This window comes from Mercurialis annua, linkage group LG5, assembly GCF_937616625.2.
Source record: "Mercurialis annua linkage group LG5, ddMerAnnu1.2, whole genome shotgun sequence".
Classification (NCBI taxonomy): domain Eukaryota; kingdom Viridiplantae; phylum Streptophyta; class Magnoliopsida; order Malpighiales; family Euphorbiaceae; genus Mercurialis; species Mercurialis annua.
In genome coordinates this window covers 14,657,310-14,679,203 of record NC_065574.1, presented here as the reverse complement: position 1 = coordinate 14,679,203, position 21,894 = coordinate 14,657,310, and the positions used below count along the sequence as shown (strand labels likewise).

The following is a 21,894-nucleotide window of genomic DNA, read 5'->3' as shown; positions in this document are numbered from 1 at the left end:
ATGAAGAATAAACTTGTCAATTAAAAATTATTGTTTGCCGTCTTTTTATTTGTTCAAATAAAAATGATATTCTATTCCCTTCCTTTACCTTTCTAATCATGTTAGCAATCCGAATAAAATTAAACTTTAATTTTACCTTTTCTTTCTATTCCCTCCCTTCCCTTTCCCTTTATATTACCTTCCCTTCTTTTTTTTACCCTTTATCCATGCAAAGCGTAAGGGTAATTTTGTCTCTACATGGATGATTATTATTGAACAAAGGATAAAAAAAAAATCTCTGAACTTGGCACAAAAGATCAAATACCTTCAAGATCATGAAACCGGATCAAAAAAGCCTACATTTATGCCAAATCGGATCAAACACACCCTCCCCCACTCTCACTCCGTGTTTGCAACACACTCTCCATTAGCAAATGGAAAAAGCCAAAAATTCCTCAATATTTATTTTATTTTAAAATTAACATTTAAATTTTTTTAAAAATCAATTTAACTTCTATAATTTTAAAAGTTTATGTATCAAAAACATTATCTAAAAACTAGGTACTTTTTGCTACTTTTTACTCTAAACCTAAATTTTATAGAGAAAATAACAAAACTATACAAAAAAAGGAAGAAAATAACAACAATGCTGAATTTACTGAAATATTACATGAGCACCTCAAATAAATAAAACTTTACATTTAATACCTTCCCAATGAGGATGCAACATATGGCACACACAAAACAAATAAAAAAAAAGGTCAAAACGCGTCAGAATAGGTCAAAACCGCGTCAAAAACGCGTCTGACATGCGTCTGACACGCGCGTCAGTCCCGCGTCAGTTTGTCAAACTATTCAAACATGTATCATTTATGTATCTGTTATGTATATGTATCAAGGACATATTTAATTATTATTTTTTCATATTTCTAAAACAAAAATAAATATATGTATGTGTATATATATATATATATATATATATATATATATATATATATATATATATATATATATATATATATATATATATATATATATATATATATATATATATATATATATATATATATATTATTAGTATGTATTATTTATGTGTCTCTAAGGTAATACATTTTAAATTAAAAGATATATGCATCACTTGCTTAATATCAATAACATTTTGATATGTTATTATTCACTATAAATTGAAGCACAAAAATAATAAGTTATGAGGTGTATATATAATATAAAAATGTTATTGATATTATTTGATATATTATTGTCTTTGAGGTGTATATATAATATATTTTAAATTAAAAATACATGTATCACATACTTTAATTGAAATTCACGCATCAATAAAATTTTAAATGTTACTCGATATAAATATCTTTAGTATACATGATATATACAAAAAAAAACTAATAATAATATTATCCACTTCATTAGCATTAAAATATATTTTTCTCTTTATTATTTGCAACAATTTCTTATTATGCGTATAAACTATTTCTGGTATGTACAAAAGATATATCGAATATGTATAGAATTTGTATTTGAGTTATATATTTAACGTATTGAATATATAACTTACGGGTAGTTGAAATGTATTTATAACATATATTAAAATAAAAAATATGTCGCATGCTCAATAAATTGTATAAATTATTTATCAATGATACGTATTAAGGATATATTTATCATGTTTTTATTGGATATGAAAGATGGATCGAAAAAATACATCTAAAAGACATATATATATATTCTTTGAGCTGTTTCTGATATGTATTGATGATGTATCAAAGATGTATCGAAAATGTATAAGAGATGTACCGAAAATGTATCTCGAAGACATTGAGTTACCACCATTGGCGAGAAGACGCATATCAATGATATATTTATCATGTATAAATTATACATATCAATGATATATTTATCATGTATAAATTATATATTAAAAATTTATCTATAAATACATCTAAAAAAACAAGTCAAACACGTTTGATGAATTAATATATATTTTAAAATAAATGTATTTGAGCTGTTTCTGACATGTATAGTATATGTACCTGATATGTATTAAAAATGTATCTCGAAGACAGTCACATACTATTAATGAAACTTATTAAAAAAAATATTTATGATACATCTATACAATACATTTGATACATAATCTTATAGTTATTTAACATAACAATATAAAAATGATTTATTCAGTCCTATCAAATGGATTGAATGACGAGGTTGACGAGGTTTGGTTGCAACGAACTTTCACAGTTTTTTTGGCTGTCAATACCTGATTACTAGTTCTCTTGAAAGTTCTAATCTCTTCCTCTATATATTTATCTCACGATGTATTAGAGATGTATCAATAAATTATCAGAGATAACTCGGATATATGTTTTATACATTTCAGAGACAACTTAAATACATTTTAAAAAAAATATACTAAACTTCTTATTAAAGACATTGTTGAAACCATAAACTACAAATATATTGATGGTACATCAATGACGTAATTAAGAGACAGTGGCATAATTTAATTAAATATTAGTCAATCATTAGAGTTACTTAAGGACACAACAAGATCAACCAACATAATTGAATCAACAACAAGGTCAACTAACATAATTGAATCAATTAAAATTAGTATAAATTGGATTAACATAAGTTGTAATGTATAAACAATAATAAGAGAACTCCTCACTTAAATAGAATTTATTTGGTTTGGTAATTCAGTTAAAAATAATTTAAATTATAAATAAATAAATAAATGATATATATTAGATTAACGACAAAACAAATAAAAATAAATGTATTAAGTTAATAATGTATTAAGTATATGATATGATTAAATTTAAATTCACTTTAGTTTTATTTTCAGTTTTGGTTCTAACTCCTTTCAACTATTATAAGAATTCTAAAAGCAAATAAAAAAGTGGGTTGTGAGATTGATTTCCATTAATAACTTAACTTTACATAATTAGTGCAGCAAAAAGGTGAAGGAAAATGATTGATATAGTACATGAACCAAGCGAAGGAAAATGTTTTAAAAGAAAAAGAAATTCACTTTTATAATCTCATAAGACATGATCTAATTTTAATACGAATATTGTTCAAAACTGAGAGTTCCAGTTTCGAATCTCTTTTATCATTGTAATAAAAAAAACAAATAGACGCTAGAGTACAACTACTTTGAACAAACAAATAGACGCTATAATATGGGTGTTATGAATAATCAATCGATCTATGTATACTCTTCATAAAGATTAAAACTTTGAATTTGTGAACAGATAATAAATCAATATAGGTTAATGGGTGTTGTTTATTTTTTTCTGTTTTGCACCACATCATGGATCAAGAGAAGAATGAAGAGATGAGCAGAGGAATGGGATGAGAGATTAGGGTGAGTAGAGGGAAAAAAGAAGGAGAAATAGAAATGAAAATGACAGGTGTAGGGTAGGAATGATTCACGTAAAACAAGTAAAATATTCCCGCTTTCAGCACTTTAATGTAATAAATAAATTAGCATAGGTGAAAGAATATAAAAGCCTTAGCATTTTTGTAAAACAAACCCGCATTCAGCCCATATGTGTAATTTTCTCAATTATATACATTTTCTTAAATTTCCACTAAAATCTAAATTTCTCCCTAACCCAAACCACCATCCCCATCTTCATCTTCTCACTGCCAAGAACAAAAAATTAAGGGTTAGATATAAATTCATACACCAATTTTAACTTAATTTGCAATTACAACATAAACGTTTAAACTTGACAATGTCGGTAATAAGCTTTACACTTTTGGAAATCGCTACACCGATTATTTTTCGGAAAAATTTGGTTGAGTTGGAAGCCGGAAAGAACACGTATACTAACACAATGGATTACAATATTTTCCACGTAATTTGGCACGTTTGCAAATGAAATCACAAATTTTAGCGTAATTTGCAATTCCAACACTAATTTTAAAATTTTGACAAAAACAGGCATCAAGTTTTTCTTTTTGGCAAATCGAAACACCGTTTATTTTCCAACTTGTCAGCCTACGTGACAATCTGACTTCCAACTCAACAAAAATGTTCCAGAAAAATATCGGTGTATCGATTTGCCAAAAGTGCAAAGTTCATTACAGGCATTGCCAACTTTAAAAGTTTGTGTTGTAATTGCAAATTAGGTCACAGATGGTGTATGAATTAGCATTTAACCCAAAAATTAATAGGTCCCACCACTAGTGGAAGTTCCACCGCCGCTACAAGTCTCACCATGTCTTTCGACTCTTGTTCCTTCTTCGTGTCTTTTCTATATTGTCACCACCCCATGAATGACGACAAGTAGGATTTATATGGGCGACTGGAGAAGACAGATGACGGCATCAGGAATGAAGATGCTAGATCTGAAAACCTTCTTCATCTTCGAAGACAGCGAATGAACAACGAAGCTAGTCCTTAACCAGCGACCGATAAAAAAATGAATGGTAGGTGATGATGGAGACGGTTGAAGACGAAGATCGATGAACGGCAAACATTGGCGGAGGATCTATTGGAGCAGCGTTGAACAGCAACGGTGGCCGTGGAGGCAGAGAAGCAGTTATCGGTGTCTTAGAAGTAGGGGTTGTAGCGCCGGCACCGACAGATCAGTTGGTCTTCCTTGGGGAAGATGATCTGGTCTTCCATAAAACATGAGCTGCTCGTCTCCGGTGGAAGACCGGAAATAGAGAGCGACAGGTGGTGGAGGAAAAGATTCAGTGGATTCGGTTTTAAATATTTATTTAATTTTGAATTAAACAATTAATTATACATTTATTTAATTAATTTTTTTTATTTAGGATTTATTTAAAAGATTTTTATGTTAAGAAATTTATTTGAATTTTTCCAAGTAGAAAAAGATATAAAATGACCCTTAAATTTGATTGTTTTATAAATTTAATCCTTACAAAAATAAAATCATCTATTTTTTAAATTTAGGATTCTATTGAAACGTAAAAATACGAAATAGGGGGCAATTGATGAAATTATAAGGTCGTGGTGTTATTGAAAAAAAAGTAAAGGTCGGTAGTTTTTTAGGGTATTAGCCCCTAATTTTTTATTAATTAGAGTTTTCATTAATTAGAATTAGTTAGAGTTTAAATTTAGGGTTAATTAGAGTAAATTTGAGTTAATTAGAGTAAATTCAGGTCAATTAGTTAACTCACTCTCTTTATGTATAAAAAGGGTGTTTTTGATTGATTTTTGCAACTATTGGATTTTTTTTGACCCCATTTGATGACCTTGGACTTTTTTGATATTGTTTGTCAAGCTGAGGGGGCTAATTGATCCTTTGTTCCAATTAAAACTAATCTAAATGATATCTAAATAATCAATGAGTAAAATTAAATTGACGAATAAAATACTCTCTCCATTCGTAAAATATATACTACTTCTACCCCGATAAAGAAGGGACATATTTCATTTTAATATGTTCATTTAAAAAGGTCATATCGTATTTTTCTTGTCAATTTATATTGAACTTCCATTTTTATCAATTTAGTTATTTCAATATACATTAAATGCAATTTAATTTAAAATATAATATATTATTAGGTGAGATTACACTAATTAATAGAAGTACACATGATAACATAAAATGTTGTCTTATTTTATTAATCTTGGTGCAAAACTCATTCGTCCATTCTTAAAACAGAGGGAGTATTTGACTTGCACAAACATTAAAAAACTTAGTTTATTAGTTAAAAATATACTAATTATCTATAATATCGTTATTAAATAATTAATGCATCCATCTTTTCAATATATTTTTATTAAATAGTAAATCCAAATAACCCAATATACATATATATACATATATAAAATTATTTTTAATATGAAAATTATTAAAAATTGTTAATTATTGCTGTTATCAAAACCATACATAATTTAATTAAGTTGACTACAACTAATTCAATTGAGAGTGTTTTAGATATTTATATAGTCAACTAATTTCTAAAAAAGAAAACAAATCTATAATTTGAAACACTATTGACCTATATTTTTTGGAGAAATTGATGAATATATTCCATTTTAAGAATAATTGTTACTTGAAAAAATAGAAAAAATACTTCATTTTTTTAGTATTTTTATTTTTCTACCCTAAAATCCGTTTTTATTATAATAATATTTATTTGTTATTATTTATTTACTATATGAAATTTTGTTTTTACTCTAAAATTTGTCCCTCTCTACATGACTTTTTTCTTCTTCTTCTTCTTCATTTTTTCCTCCATTTTTTTCTTTTCTTCTTTGTTATTTCTCCTTTGTTGTCGTCGTCACTCTCTCGCTCCGTCGTTCTTCCGTATTTAATTATAGCAATTTTTTCTTAATTTGTGATGATTTTTATAATTTATTTTACTTTTCAAATTTAAAAAATTATTCTTGAATTTTTTCAGTTGCAGATCTTAAAACCTGCAGAAAAACGATTTTCTATAGAAAATAGTACTTTATTATCATATCAGTATTTTAACGGTATCAAAATATTATCATATCGGTATTATAACATTATCATATGATAATATTTTTTAGGCTTAATTCCTTAAAAAACTCTCACCTTGCATTTTTTCTTCGTTTACACCCTGACCTTGTAAAAACACCATTTGTACCCAATTTTGGGTTTTTATGTTTCATCCCTACCCAAAAGGATTAAATTGTACTTTTTTCATTTGTAAAAGAGTTTAAAACATACTTTTTTCTATTTTAAAAAATACAAATAAATCCTTAAATTTAAAAAATAATCAAACACATCCAAATAATTAATTAATTTTTTTAATTTTATAAAAAAATTAAAAAAATTAAAAAAATTATTATTATTTTTAATTTTTTTTGTCGGATATATTTTTTAAAAAAATGAAGAAAAATTAAAAAAATGAAAAAAAAAATCGGATATATTTTCTAAAAAAATTATTATTATTTTTAATTTTTTTGAAAAAGATGGTATTTTTGTACTATTAATGACATTTATATTTAATTAGTATATAAGTTAAAAATGAAGGATTGTTTTAAACTCTTTTTCAAATGAAAAGAGTACAATTTAATGCTTTTGGGTAGAGAGGAAACATAAAAACTCAAAATTGGGTACAAATGGTGTTTTTACAAGGTCAGGGTATAAACGAAAAAAAATACAAGGTGGGTTTTTTTTAAAGAAATTAAGCCTATTTTTTATGATAAGATTATGATAAAGTATGTAAAATGTTTTTTACAATATACCGTTATGATAATAGTATGATAAGATTATGATAATAGTATGATACAGTTATATGATAATATTTTTTATGATAAGGTTATAATAAAGTATGTAAAATGTTTTTTACAATATACCGTTATGATAATAGTATGATAAGATTATGATAATAGTATGATACAGTTATATGATAATAGATAGATAAAATTATGAACAATATTATAAGGTTTATGATAATAGTATGATAAGGTTATGATAATAGAATGATAAGTTTATGATAAATTTCTGATAAATTACATGATCATGATAATATTATGAAAATATTTATTATACTGATATGATAAAATACATTATGATAATATTATTATACCGTTATGAAAATAGGTTATGATAAATTATGATAAAAATTGTGGTACGTGTTCATTTAGAATGGCGAAGGTTATGGTTACTAAGGACGCTTTGAGTTGTATGAAAGTTTTTTTGAAAGTTTTTTTTAAATCTGACGCTTTGGATGTGATTTTTGGTCTTAGGTTGCCTCTTATGCATGGTATCGATCCACTCATTGATGAGTGTGTCGGTCTAGTGAAGTAATACAGTAATTTTAAGTTTAGTTTCGTAAGACGATCTGCGAACGTTGCAACGTATTGTTTAGCACATGCTTCTCATTCTATGTCAGGTCAGCTGGATTGGTTTTATAACTTTTCGACATTTCTTAAAAATGTAATTGCTTCTGACTTTGCTTAATGAGAATCCAGTTTACCCTAATAAAAGAGGCATTAATTGTGCGTTGTTAAATTAAAACATAGGCCATAAAACCCTAAAAAATAGAGAACATAGTTACACGCGGTATAAACATTACATGTAGATTAATTACTTTTTATGAGGAAAACGGATCATTTTTTCATTTTAATAATAACATTAATTAAAATAAAATTATATAGCGGTTGAAAAGATGAAGAGAAATGAAGTTTTTTTTAGAAAGAAGTGGGAGTATTAAATTTTAAAGAGAGAGTAACATCTTTTTTTTGTGCTTTCTAGATGTTTATTTTTATATTCATTATTTTTTTTTTTTTTTATGATAAATAGATTACCTTTTGTGGGATGTTATTTTCACTTTTGGCTTTCTCCAACCTTTTATCTTCATTGTTTATGCATATAGAAATGCACTGAATAAATATTTCTAAGAAAAAGTTTTTTTTTTCATTTAAAAATTAAGTTCTCGTCCAAAGTATAAGAAACTCAACAATATCGGTGGCCGAATCCATAAAATTCGCCATATCCGAATATCAAGAGAAGAATCATCTGAATCTCCAGGATAAGCCGAATCCCCGAATTCTCGAAAAAAGCGTGTTGCCTGAAAAGATTCGCCCAAAATTGAATATTTTTTCTATTTGGATACGAACTCCGACTTAGTAAGATAAGTTTATTCAAGAAAATATTCCTGAATAAGACTTTCTCTTGAATAAGCAATCTCTTTCCTATTCAATCTTAAATCCTATTAAATAGGAATCACTTTCCTGTTCGAAGTCCACTAAGCATTCTCTCAACTACTATATAAAGAGTTTGAGTTATGCCTAAGAACACGATTACATTCATATACTCAAAATGATGCTCAAGCGTAAACTAACTTAAGCATCGGAGAGTTAATCGGACAACAACTGTCCGGTTAACTTCTACCCTGTTTTGCAGGTTACAAACCGGATCAAAAGTCAGACTCTATTAAGAACAATGTTTATAAAAGAATAATAAATAAGTTAGGCAAAACCCATTCGTAGGCCCCTGTACTTTATATTTTTTATTCGAGAAGCCCCTACCTCAAAGTTGCTCACGCTTGAGTCCTCGTACTTTCAAAAAGCGTATTATTAGACCCTTACGTGGACGAAAAAAACGCGTTTGCCGCACTCGCCGTTACAGAGCGTTACGAGTAAGTTTGCAATGCCAGCCTAGACTTTTTTCTCCACGTGTGTTACCATGTTCTCCACGTCGATGCTAAGTCACCTTACTCTAAACGACGCCGTTTAATTTTTGATCTGAACATAATAGAACGGGGTCGTATTCTTTCAACTAACATCAGTAGCAATTTTCCTAAAACGGTGTCGGTGTTGAAACTTAAAAGGTAAAAGAAACTTAATCGTTTTTTTTTCAACACTCACAAAATCGAAGAACCCTAACTTAGTAATCACTTATACTAAGAATTTTCGCTTCGTGCAACTGCAAATCCCTTCATCTCTTCGATTATGTAACCCCAGTTTCATAATTATCCCTTTTTTCGCTTCAATTCTATAACCCTAAAACTAGAAAACATGAAGTGAAAGAAGTCCTAACACGCTGTTTAGCGATTGTTTGTTGACAAGATTTGAGAAGTAAGAGAAAAGTTGTAAAACGCTGGTGCTTGCAAAAAATCGCAGAAGTAAGAGAAAGGCTGTAAAGTTGGGTGTAGTTCTAGAGGTTAGTAAGTTTCCACATATTTATTCATTAACTGTGGTCCCCATTATTGTTGGCTGTATCATGTAGGGTTTGTTTGTTTAGTTATTCTTTTGGGTAGTGGTCCCCATGTCTCTCTTTCTTTATTAATCAGGATTTTGAAAGTTAGGGTTTTTTATTGGGTAAAATGCAAAGTTGGTAGAACAGTCTCTATCTTTTTATTTTATGTTTGTAAATTTGTGTAATGTATATGTGGTCCCCAATTTTAGAAGTTAATGGTGTTTCTGGAAGTTAGGGTTTGTAATTGAAATTTTTGCAATTAGGGTTTTGTTTTAAATTATTATGTGCTCTGCATTATACATTTGTTTTAAATCATTATGTGCTCGGCAATTTCAATATTTTGGGTTTCTCAATGCCCTTTCTGAAAGTTAGTATCTGTAATTGAACTTTATGTAATTAGAGTTCTGCTAGTACTTTAATTAATTAAAATTTATGCAATTAGGGTTTTGATATTACTTTACATTTTTATGCACTGAATAGTATAACTAGATTGGTAATAACATTGGATCAATATTTATTTCTGTTTTTTAATGCTATTTTGTTTGTGGGGGCTGAATATGTGGTCCCTAGGTTTAGACTTGTTTTTTTGGAGTTATGTGTGGTTATTATAGTGAATGAATATTTGTAGTATGCTTTAAACTGTGTGACGACCTTTTGGAGGTTCTATCTATTTGCTTATTGTGCAGTCACACTTATTGCTTTTATGCAATTATTGTTTTCGCATGGCTTCTATTGCATGCAGTCCTAAAGGGTAGTGTTGTATTTCATGCAGGAAAATGAGATACGTTAGCATTGTGATTCACCATGGTGGTATTTTTACAGCAAGACAGAAGTACATTTCTGGTAAACATACCATGGTAGAAGAATATTTGGATATGGATTTGCTCTCATACAGTGTTATAATGTCATATGTGCAAAGGTTGGTGTATGCCGAAATCAGTGGGTTATACTACAGACTGGCTTCTGGGGAACATGTCCTAATATTTGATGATAAAGGACTGTATGATATGATTGGGAAGCCGCTGAGTGGATCTGTTTTGTAATTCTATCTAGAGCACATTGTGAATGGCAAGCAGGACCCCCCAATGGAACTGCCACCTCTTGTGCAATTACAGCCTGAGGTAGATATTATTGAGGAGCAACAAGAAGCTGAGGTGGAGAAACAAGAAGCTGAGGTGGAGCAACAAGAAGCTGAGGAGGAACAAGTAGCTCAGGAACAAGTAGTTAATGAGGGTCTTGTAAAGGGGGGTGAGCCTAGCAGGGTGCAGGATGGTGAGAGGGATCAAACTTTTGACAATGTATGTATCAATGTTAGTATACTGACTGATGATGAGGAGGACGAAGAGCTACAACATGCTACAAAGAATGTTAGAAAATCTAAGAGAAAATTGATTTTCCATGATGATAACAGATGTGATAGGAACCTGGGTATTGAGGAACATGAGGCTAGAGTAGAGGTTGGTGAACATGATGGGGAGGATGGAGGAGAGGATGAAGGAGAGGATGGAGGAGATGATGGAGTAGACTCTGGGCCAGACCATCCAATTGTAGAAGAGGATATAATAGATTTTGAGGGTAGTGGTGATGATAGCAGCGATAAAAGTTATGTTGGAGAAGATGAGGTACATGTTAAAAAGCAATTCTGGGTTAATTTACCTTTTAGGACACTGCCACGTGTTTTCTATTTTCCACCGTGTCCCATTGCAAATTAACAAAAAACTAACGTGGAAATGGTTAACGGAGAGTAACGGCGAGTGCGGCAAACGTGTTTTTTTTCGTCCACGTAAGGGTCTAATAATACGCTTTTTGAAAGTATGAGGACTCAAGCGTGAGCAACTTTGAGGTAGGAGCTTCTCAAATAAAAAATGTAAAATACAGGGGCCTGCGAATGGGTTTTGCCAAGGTTAAAACTTATATCACTTTCCATTTATGTGTTTTCATGTCTCATGATATTTATTATAAAAACAATATATTTTTAAATAGAGCATAAATAAATTAAATAAAATAAAATTAGAAAAACATATTTACCTACTGTTTATTTTTCACTTTTGAAATTTTTTATTTTGAAATGAGTGAATATATAAAAGTACATAACGAATCCCTCTTTGACTAAAAATTATTGACTAAAATTTTAAATAATTATAGTAATTTTTGGTTAAATTAAAAATTAATAATAAAGAAGCCAACTTTTTTAATTAAAATAATTTTTTATATATCTTTTAAAAACCATTTAAAAAACGGTAAGACATATTTTTTTAGAATGCTTCCTAATGAAAACCGAATTCACATAAGTACTATGAAACTGAGTCGTATAGGATCCACTCATTCGAATGAATCCAAGAACTCACATAAGGCGCAAGCCCAAAGATAACGGCACCCGAGTCCTAAGAATTCTGTTATACTTAAAGACTGAAAAGAGGATTCGCCTGAATCCCCAAACAAAACCGAATCCTATCCGTAATCGAGTTCTAAACGCGTCGCTAAAGACCTGCTTACACGGAAACAGAATAATATCTAGAAGTCTAGATATAACAGAATCACTATCCTAGTTGGAAATATACTCCTATCTGGAAAGATAACCCTATCTAAGAAAACACTCCCGAATAGGACTCTCATTGAATAAGAAATTATTTTCTCATTCAAACATATACCACTAAATAGGAATCACTTTCCATTTCCAACTCATACAAGGTATTTGCCACGCACTATGTAAAGACATGAGATATGTGCCCATAATCATAAATGAATTCAATACAACAAATACGCTGCTTAAGCCTAACCTAACTTAAACATCGGAGCGTTAATCGAACAAACACCATCTGATTAGCCATCTACACTGTTTTGCAGGTTTAATCTACGATAAAGAGGACAGAATCCATCACTTCGTACTTACTTATTAAAATTAAAATATAAAATATCTATTGATTCATAGATAAGAAACTATGCAAATAAAAAACACAAAATTCTACTAAATACTCTTAAAAAGTTAATAGAAAAATAAAAATTAAATAAATATCGTGCTAACACACATGTTAAAACTAGTTCGTTGAAAAGGGAAAATATGTATAGCGATCGTGTTGATATTATTACGAAAAAATTATAGATTATAATACTATTTTATCTCATTTCACAAACAGTTACAAAAGCAACGACGAAAAAATAGAGTTTAAAGGGGTGTTTGGTTCAATTTTTCGGTAGAGTTTTTAACTTCTATTTTTTTAAAAAATTCCACTAAAACGTTTGGTGAGATTTTTTAAGAGTTTTTTTAGAGTTTTTTGAACCTCAAACAGTTGCTGTTGAAAACAAATTCCATTTTGGAGATTTTTGCCAACAGCTGATAGCTGTTTTAATATTTTTAATTATTTAGAAAAAATTATCCCTAATAGAATATATCGTTTCTTTAATATATAAAATTATTTAAATTATTTTCAAATATTTTAATTATTTATAAATTATATAAAATTTTATATTAGTGTAATTATAATTTAGAAATAATCCATATCCAGGTCCCCAAGCTATACCTATTTTGTTTAACTAGTCCTTAAACTATTTTTTGTCCTTATCTAATCCTTCAACTAACACTACTAGAAAACAGTCATTTAGCGACGGATTTTTCCGTCGCTAAATGACCAAAATCCGTCGCTAAACACGTTTAGCGACGGATTTGCGACGGAAACAGTCCGTCGCAACCTTTTTGGTCGCAACGTTTGATAACGACGGGAAAAAATTTTTGCGACGGATTTTGGTCTCCGTTTTAGCGACGGAATTTTAAATCCGTCGCTAATTAGCGACGGATTTAGCGACGGATTTAAATCCGTCACTAATTTTAAAAAAAATTAAAAATTTAAAAATTACATCGTAAAAGAAATTTTTTATTTAATCAATCCCTCATCCGCGTCCTCCATCACTCACCCACCTGAGTTAAATCAACCACCCGCATCCACCTGTCAATTTTCGCTAACTTCCCAGTAGGTCACCCATCATTCCATTGCTCCCACTCAAGACTCTTTAACCTTGTAGTTCTCCCGCGCACAACTCCATCTTAACCAGCTCATATTGATGTTATATATTTATGTATATTATACTTAAATGTTAACTAAAAACAACAAATATTTGTTTTCATAATTTAAACCCGCATTCTAAGATAATTTTTTTATAATTAATAATTTTATTAAAATATTTATATACTTTAAATAAATAAATAATATATAATTATTATTTCATAAATAATATTTAATTATTATTTTATAAATAAAAACGTTATATTATAATAATATAAATTTAATTAAAAAATTAATAATTATTTTTTATTAAATACTATCCTAAATAATATTAGATGCCATTTTAATTTTTTTTTGACATTGAAAATTAGCGACGGATTTGAAATCCGTCACTAAATTCCGTCGCAAAAGGCATAATTTAGCGACGGATTTTAAAATCCGTCGCTAATTGCGAAAAATAAAAGGCGGGAGTATTCCCGCCAGTAATTAGCGACGGATTTTAAAATCCGTCGCTAAATTTTATCAAAACAATTGGCGGGACTACTCCCGCCAACATTAGCGACGGAAAATCCGTCGCTAAAGTTGGCGGGATCATTCCCGCCAATTTAATGTGGTGTTTAGCGACGGATTTTAGATCCGTCGCTAAATCCGTCGCTAATCGAAAAAATAACGACGGATTTTAGATCCGTCACTAAAATCCGTCGCTAAAACGCTGTTTTCTAGTAGTGTAAGCGAAAACACATTTTCAAGTCCCTAGATGATTAAAACGACGTTGTTTTGTTATTTTTAAAAAAGCAAATTGATATCATAAACGGCGTTGTTTTTATTCGTCAGGGACTGAAAAATAATTTTTCACTAAGATCAGATAAGGACAAAAAAATAGTTTAAAGACCAGATAAACAAAACATGTATAGTTTAAGGACCTGGAAATGAGATCTTTCTATAATTTAATAACTTTTTAAAATAAATCATAAATTTATCGAGAAAAAAATATTTAAATATGTTAATACTAAATGTTGCATCTTATGTTTAATAAAAATTATTTTTTTATGGTCATTTTATATATAAACAGCCACATCAATAATTAATCAAATCTCATTAAATACATATGGTTTAGCAACTATCAGCCAACAGCTAACAGCCACAACTACTAGCTATAAAAAAACAGCTGAACCAAATAGGCCCTAAAAATAATTCAATCTTAAAATAAATTTGATAGTCATGATAGAAAAGTACAAGAGTATTTATGTATTTTAACCAAACACCACAATTGCTTTGTAATATTTGGATTTTTTTTTTCAAAATTTAAAGGTTTAATTACTTAAAAAAAAACTCACCTTGAATTTTTTTTCGCTTATACCCTGACCTTGTAAAAAAATCATTTGTACCCAATTTTGTGTTTTCATGTTTCATCCCTGCCCAAAAGTACTAAAATTGTCTCTTTTCACTAGAAAAAAAGTTTAAAATAATCTTTCAATTTATATTTATATACTAATTAGACGTATGATATAACTCTTCATTTAATTGTTTTTAATGTTTTCATCCTTTAATTCATTAAATTGTCAACTATATTCTTGTATTGGATAGAGATGAAACCTAAAAATCTAAAATTGGGTACAAATGACTTTTTTATAAGGTCAGGATATAAACGAAAAAAAAGTTTAAGGTGAGATTTTTTAAGTAATTAAGCCAAATTTAAATGTGAAACTAAAAGAAAAACGCTTACTAAAATGAAACAAAAACACAGAAACTAGAATTGGTTAAATTCGAAAATCAAATTCAAGAAACCAAATTTTGGAATAAAATGATGTTGTAATGTGATATAGAGTAGTTTTGAAATGACAATGGTTAAAAAATCACAAGAAACGAAACTTAATATACCCAGATTTTAACAAATAGTTAATCAGACAAATAATAAATTGATACTCAACTTAATTCAATAATAAAGTAGTAGTATATAAAAACAAAAAAAATAAGCAATTAGAATATTTGTTTGGTAGGATGGATCCCTTGATCCGCAAGATTAGACCTCATCTTCTTGCTTGGCTTCGTCGATCTCGTTCTGGTACAGTCTTTCCATTTCACTTGTTTACCAATTTCTGCATTATAATTACATGTTTCTTTGTTTCTGATAATTAAGCGGAGCGTTTATGGGATGAATTGAACTCATTAGTTGACAAAATACTTGCCGCTGCTTATACCATTTGAGCTACAGCTTATCGCTATATAATTATAATTACATGTTATTCTTGAATGTTTCATGAATTTCCCTATGAATTTGGACTTGAAAATGCTGTTTGACTTCTGGGTGGCAAATGTTTTGTGTTAGTCAATTGTGTTTAATTAAGAAAAACTTTATGACAATGGCCAATTCAAACATTTTTAGCATCTAAATCTATGCAATTCAGTTGTGTTGTGGAAGTCTAAAGGAGTTGACTGCAGGAATTTAATTTGATTGCACAAAAAAGAAAAAGAAATGCTTCATTCATGGTTTTTGTAACTGTGTAAGAGAGGTTGTTTTTCAGGCCAAATATCGTTTATCAGGCGTTTCTCGTATCAGGATGTAAGGAAGGCAACTGATGGATTTCGGAGGATACTGTACAGTGATTCTGATGGCACTGCTTTTAAGGCCAAATTTCAAGATGGTGCCATTGCTTTTGTCAAGGAAATAAAACACATTTCTCAACATAAACATATTTTCTATAGGGAAGCACAACTATTGGGGCGCTTGAATCACCGTCATCTTCTCGCCCTCAAAGGCTTTTCCGTTGGACGTAAGAGGTGCGCCATCATTTCATTGTTATAAACTCTTCTTCTCTTCGTAGTAGCTAATTGTTGCATTGTCTGAGAAATAAGTAAAACATAGAAATTTTAGTTTTTCATGTGTGCACGAGTAAAACGTAGGACTCGGGAAGTTTTGGAAATGTAGGACTCGAGAAGTTTGCGTGGATTAGCATAAATGTGCTAGTATTAGTGTCTATATCTATGCGTGAGCATGAATGCATGCAAGTGTGTGAAAGAGATGATTCTTGATAATAAAAAAACGCAGCTAGCTATCAAAAAGACACCCAGTCTGACAGCAAAATAGTGTAAAATAAATGATACTCCATGGGCTTGTATATCTCTGAAAGATCATTTGACACCTATAAATGTTGTGTTACAGCTTATGTGTGGTGTGCAACTGCTTGTTGAATATGATAGGGAAATTTTGGAGAAAAGATTTGCTTACCAAGATCTTTCATTCTAATCTTAGATGATCTCCTGTCATGGTATGATGGTGATTCTGAAAGATCATCTCTGTTGTGGCTTTGAGTTATTTCTTCTCTTGTCCTTGTAATTTAACATACTTGTTTATTTATTACTCTCTCTGCAGATTGCTAATTTTTGACAATATAGAAAATGGAAGCTTGAAGGAGCATCTCAACGGTAATCTTGAGCGCATAATTTGATTAATGATTGCAACATTTGATTTATTCTCATATACACAGTCCTTAGCAGATCCTCTCAAGACTCCATTGAATTGGAAGACTAGGTTACGGATAGCAACCGGGGTAGCAGCTGCATTGGTTAGTCACTTGTATGTAATTTTACTATCAAACTATGTGTGCAAGTTGGTAAAAACTGAAGAGTGGTTTATCCATGGTTATTGTACATTACAGGAATATTTGCTTATCTTTAGTAACCCGCCAATGTATCATGTGTCCATCAGCTCCAGTAATATCATGCTAGATGAAAACTTCACTGCAAAGGTGAAGTTATTTTTTCTCGTCTTCTGCTTCCAGTGCTCGGAATTGATGAAAATCTCATATAGTCACTCATCATTATGGCAGCTCTCCAACATTGGTTTTGTCAGTTCGGTTGAAAATGTGACAACACCAACACCCCATGCCTCCTGCACAACAGGTAGTTTTTGACGATCGAGTTGCTGGGCTTGCTCTCATCGGGTTTAAACTTTCATGCTTTAATTTGCAGATTGTATGGCTCAAAGTTGTGGGAAGTTAATATATGAGCTTGGTGTGCTAATTTTGGAGTTAGTGACTGGTCAATCATCGGAGAAAGGAAGCGCAGATCTAGTCCAGTGGGTCCGAGGATCTTGCTTTCGAAGTTCCATGTTGCGGATGATAGACCCGGATCTTGGAAACAGTTACGACTCTAGAGAGCTTCAAAAGCTATTAGCTGTAGCCAGATTGTGTATAAATTCTGGAAATTACCCCAAATTTTCCATTCTTCAGGTATTTAGATATCTGCAGAAAAGCTAGACTTCCATGTCACTACTACTAGAGTTTGCACATATGAAATTCTTTTAACTCTTCACACTGAACTGAACCAATTCTTGCATATTAAGGTCTTCTATTTGGATCAATTTTAATTTTTAAGCACATGTAACATTCATTTGTCAATTCTAGAGCTCTAATTTCTTCCTTTAACTCTCAATCCAGACAGAGTTAACACTGGATATCTATTCAAACAGGCTTCAGATTGGGAAACTATCTCAAGTAGGAGTATGTATAAATTGAACCAAACTGGATTAAACCAAAAATATAGATTTAGTTTAGTTTGATTTTGATTCTGATCTTTTCTTATATATATGAATTAAATATTTTTATCGTATAATAATTTTTTAAAGTGGTTGAGTGACACAATATTATAAAGACTTAATCATCGAAAAATATTTTTCGCAACATTTCAACTTTCTTCAGTTAGATCCCAAATTTTTAAAATTGTCAATTTTATCCCGATTTTTAATTGAGAGAATTAGCTAATTACCTAAATTAGAAAAATATTAGCATTTAGTAACCCTAAAATTCTAACTTGATTTACATACCCCAAGCGTGTCAACCATTTATTTTTTTACTCTGCTCTTTATTTTTTATACTCCACTTATACCTAACACACTTTATTCAAAGTTTCTTCTTCTTCTTCTTCTCTTCTCAGCTCATTTAAAGAGAAAAAAAAACAACAAATCAACAATTCAATTTAAAATCTTCAGCTCATAACAATTCAACAAATTGATTTCTCTAATTCTATTATTACTTTTTAAAAATTTATTGTGATTTTCAAATTTAATTTCGATCCGTTCGAATTTTTAATTCCTAATCAAATAGCTTCAAATTTCACTTCGAATTCAAATCTAACGATCATAATTTTCTTAAAAAACAAAGAAAACTGTAAATTATTAATTTATTTGTTCTCATATAAAAATCTATTAAAAGAGGTTTCAAACGGTTTCAATTAAAATTTCAATTACGGTTTCAAACCATTTACAAAGGTTTCAAACAGTCTAAAACAGTTTCTAAAAAACGCTTTTAAACAATCTAAAAAATAACAGTTTCAAACAGTTTCAAAAAACAGTTTCGAACAGTATAAAACAGTTTCAAACCGTTTACAAAGGTCTCAAACTGTCTAAAACAGATTCTAAAAAATACTTTTCAATAGTTTATAAAATAACAGTTTCAAATAGTATCAAACAGTTTCAAACCGTTTACATAAATAATAAGAGTTTCAAAAAAACAGTTTCAAACCGTTTACAAAGATTTCAAACAGTATAAAACAGTTGCAAACCGTTTTCAAAGATCTCAAACAGTCTAAAACAGTTTCTAAAAAACACTTTCAAACAGTTTAAAAAATAACAGTTTCAAACAGTATAAAACAGTTTCAAACCGTTTACAAAGGTTTCGAACAGTATAAAACAGTTTCGAGAAAACAGTTTTAAACGATTTTTAAAATTAATTTAAAACATTTGAAAACCAGGTCAAAATATCATTAATGAAGAACATTACGATTTTTTCAAAAAAAGTTGTAAAAAATTCCAAAAAGCGATGCTAAAATAATTTAAAACAACATAAAAAGAAAAAAAAAAGAAGAAAAAAAAGAAGAAGAACTTTCTCATCTATCACCATCATATTATCTCTTAAACTCTTTTTTTATTCAAATTTCTTTGTCTTGGAGTTCATTTGTATAATGTAGAAAATAGAAAAAGCAGATTTAAGAAAAACGAAGAAAAAAAATTGCAGAGGAAGAAGAAGAAGAAGAAGAAGAAGAAGAAGAGAGAGAAAAAGAAGTAAGAGAAAAAAATGAGAAGGAAGAAAGAGAAAAAGGAGAGAGAAAAAAAAACGAAAAAAGAAAGAAAAAAGAGGAAAGAGAAAAAAAAGGAAAATGAGATATACATGTGTTTAAAAGAAGGAGAGTAAAAATACAAATAAGTTATTTTGCTAATTGAGGTATAACTAAAAGTAATAGAAAAATAGAGTAAAAAAGTAAATTTTTGGAATTGAGGTATTTAGAACAAATAAGTTAAAAAAATGAGTGTTTTGTGCAAATTCCTCTTTTTAATTGTACCCAATTTTTCAAAATTGAGCCTTTTCCACTCTGAAAAGGTTCAAATATGCCTTTCATATTTGGCATATAGTCTAAGTAGGTCCTTAATAAAAAAATAAGTTCAAATATTGTCTTTTGATTTTGAAAAAGTAAAAAATATTAGTTCAATTTTTTTCAATTTTAAAAAAATCATATTTTGAAAAAATAAAATTGAATTTTAAATTATAATTATAATTAGTTATGACTTAAATATGACATTTGCAAATTTTTTATTCAAAAAGGAGATTTGAAATTCGTGAATTGATATATGGAATTTAAATTGTACAATTTAGAATTATTTCAGTTTTTCTGTATTTTTTTAAAAAACTAAGGGTTTATTTAGTCTATTTTCCAAATATGTAAAACATATTTGAATATTTTTTCCAAGTGAAAAAAATTTAACTTTTAGAAATGGGTTCAACTCATACTAGAAATTGAGAATTGTTGCATAATTAACGATTTTAAAAGTTTGAGATATAATCAAAGAAATTCGAAAAGGTGATATTTTTGGATTATTCCAAATACTCTCGAATTATGGTTTTTAATAATGATAGTTGACGTTTTTGTTGAAATCGTCGATTAACAAAACCTCGCCATATTGATCTTACTCACCAATCAAAGCCTCTAACGTCATTATTATCGTCAAAATTCCAATCTATAACAGTCGTTACGATTTGTAATATTAAAATGGTGAATCGGCACAATTCCGAACTCTACCCCATATAACTCTCAAAATGGAATAAAATAGTATCAGATTAACCCCATTTGTATAGTTACTATACCATCTCATATACCCTTATTCACATCTTTTTCTCTTCAAAAAATAAATAAAATTCAATTTTGATAAAGACGTGATTAGGTTCTCAGAGGCACCGTTCTGAGTCATTGGCCTAGTGATCCGGACATGGTATTGAGCTACGAATCAGTACCGAAGTGCTGTGCAATTTAGATAGACTAGGTATTTTCTAGGGTTATGTGTTTCGGGTGTTTGATTATTGTTCCCCTTGCTATGTTGTACATGCTTTCTATTTATAGTGATGATGTTACGGTATTTTTACCTAGAGTTTAAGTTAATTTTAAATTACTATTTATCTAGAGTTGGAGTTTGAGTTAATGTTGAAAGAGTGTTAAGTGATAAGCTATTATAATTAGGTTTATTTTTAAATTATTTATTTTATTATTTTTAATAAAAAATCGTATTTAAACTTGCTAACTAAGTAAAAGTGTGCTAAAAGTCACATTTGATGTTTAGAAGTATCATAAACGGCTTCTGGGACCATATGAGTTTGGGCATACTTAATTTTAGTCCTTCAAACTTGCAAATTGCATGGGCCATAAACTTTTAAGATATTGCATTTAGTTCTATTTCTAGACTTAAACTACAATTTCTTTAGATTTTTATAAGCTATTTACGATTAATTACACTTTAACCCCTTACATTCGCATATATGCACTGATCGCGTCTGCTTGAATTCAAACAACTGAATCGATAGCTCGTCACCCGGACAAATTTCTCTGAGAATCATCATTAAACGCTTCATTCTCTTACCAATTTTTACCTTCTTGAAAAATATGTGTCTACAGTTGTGATAACAGTATGATAATATGATACATACATAAAAAAAAATTACAAAAAAATTATGATAACGACATGATAATATTATGATACCTACATGATAACGGAGTAAAATCATAATTATTTTAAAACCAAGAGTAAAAATATTAATCTGAAAAATAATGTGGAGTATTTTTTTTTAAATTTCCGTATTAAGATAAAAAAATAATTGTTTTTATTTTTTAAAGTAAACACGTAAACAACCCCATTTTTAATCCTCTATTTAAAAGGATTCCACGGCTTATTGACAATGGTAAAAATGGCATTT

At 29.3% G+C, this 21,894-nt stretch overlaps 2 protein-coding genes across 2 annotated transcripts; both read left to right on the top strand.

The window, feature by feature from the left end:
• Nucleotides 1-10,738: 10,738 nt before the first annotated feature.
• On the top strand, nt 10,739-12,991 carry LOC126681512 (uncharacterized). Its single transcript, XM_050377055.1, has 2 exons — nt 10,739-11,275; nt 12,944-12,991. Exons 1-2 carry the CDS (start codon nt 10,739-10,741, stop codon nt 12,989-12,991), a joined length of 585 nt encoding a protein of 194 aa, XP_050233012.1.
• A 2,589-nt stretch (nt 12,992-15,580) lies between these two features.
• Nucleotides 15,581-17,968, top strand: LOC126679944 (probable receptor-like protein kinase At1g49730). The gene is made up of 7 exons (XM_050374966.2): nt 15,581-15,719; nt 16,180-16,435; nt 17,028-17,080; nt 17,153-17,220; nt 17,314-17,403; nt 17,485-17,557; nt 17,627-17,968. Exons 1-7 carry the CDS (start codon nt 15,656-15,658, stop codon nt 17,911-17,913), a joined length of 891 nt encoding a protein of 296 aa, XP_050230923.1. The 5' UTR covers nt 15,581-15,655; the 3' UTR covers nt 17,914-17,968.
• The last annotated feature ends 3,926 nt before the right edge of the window (nt 17,969-21,894 follow it).

What these genes read in the sequence shown, in the direction of transcription:
- LOC126679944 (XM_050374966.2), top strand. Translation starts at nt 15,656, where the DNA reads ATGGATCCCTTGATCCGCAAGATTAGACCTCATCTTCTTGCTTGGCTT. An exon ending in GCTTCGTCGATCTCGTTCTG is followed by an intron (nt 15,720 to 16,179) that starts GTACAGTCTTTC and finishes GTTGTTTTTCAG; the next exon opens with GCCAAATATCGTTTATCAGG. An exon ending in CCATGCCTCCTGCACAACAG is followed by an intron (nt 17,558 to 17,626) that starts GTAGTTTTTGAC and finishes TTTAATTTGCAG; the next exon opens with ATTGTATGGCTCAAAGTTGT.
- LOC126681512 (XM_050377055.1), top strand. Translation starts at nt 10,739, where the DNA reads ATGGAACTGCCACCTCTTGTGCAATTACAGCCTGAGGTAGATATTATT. An exon ending in GTTATGTTGGAGAAGATGAG is followed by an intron (nt 11,276 to 12,943) that starts GTACATGTTAAA and finishes AACCTCAAACAG; the next exon opens with TTGCTGTTGAAAACAAATTC.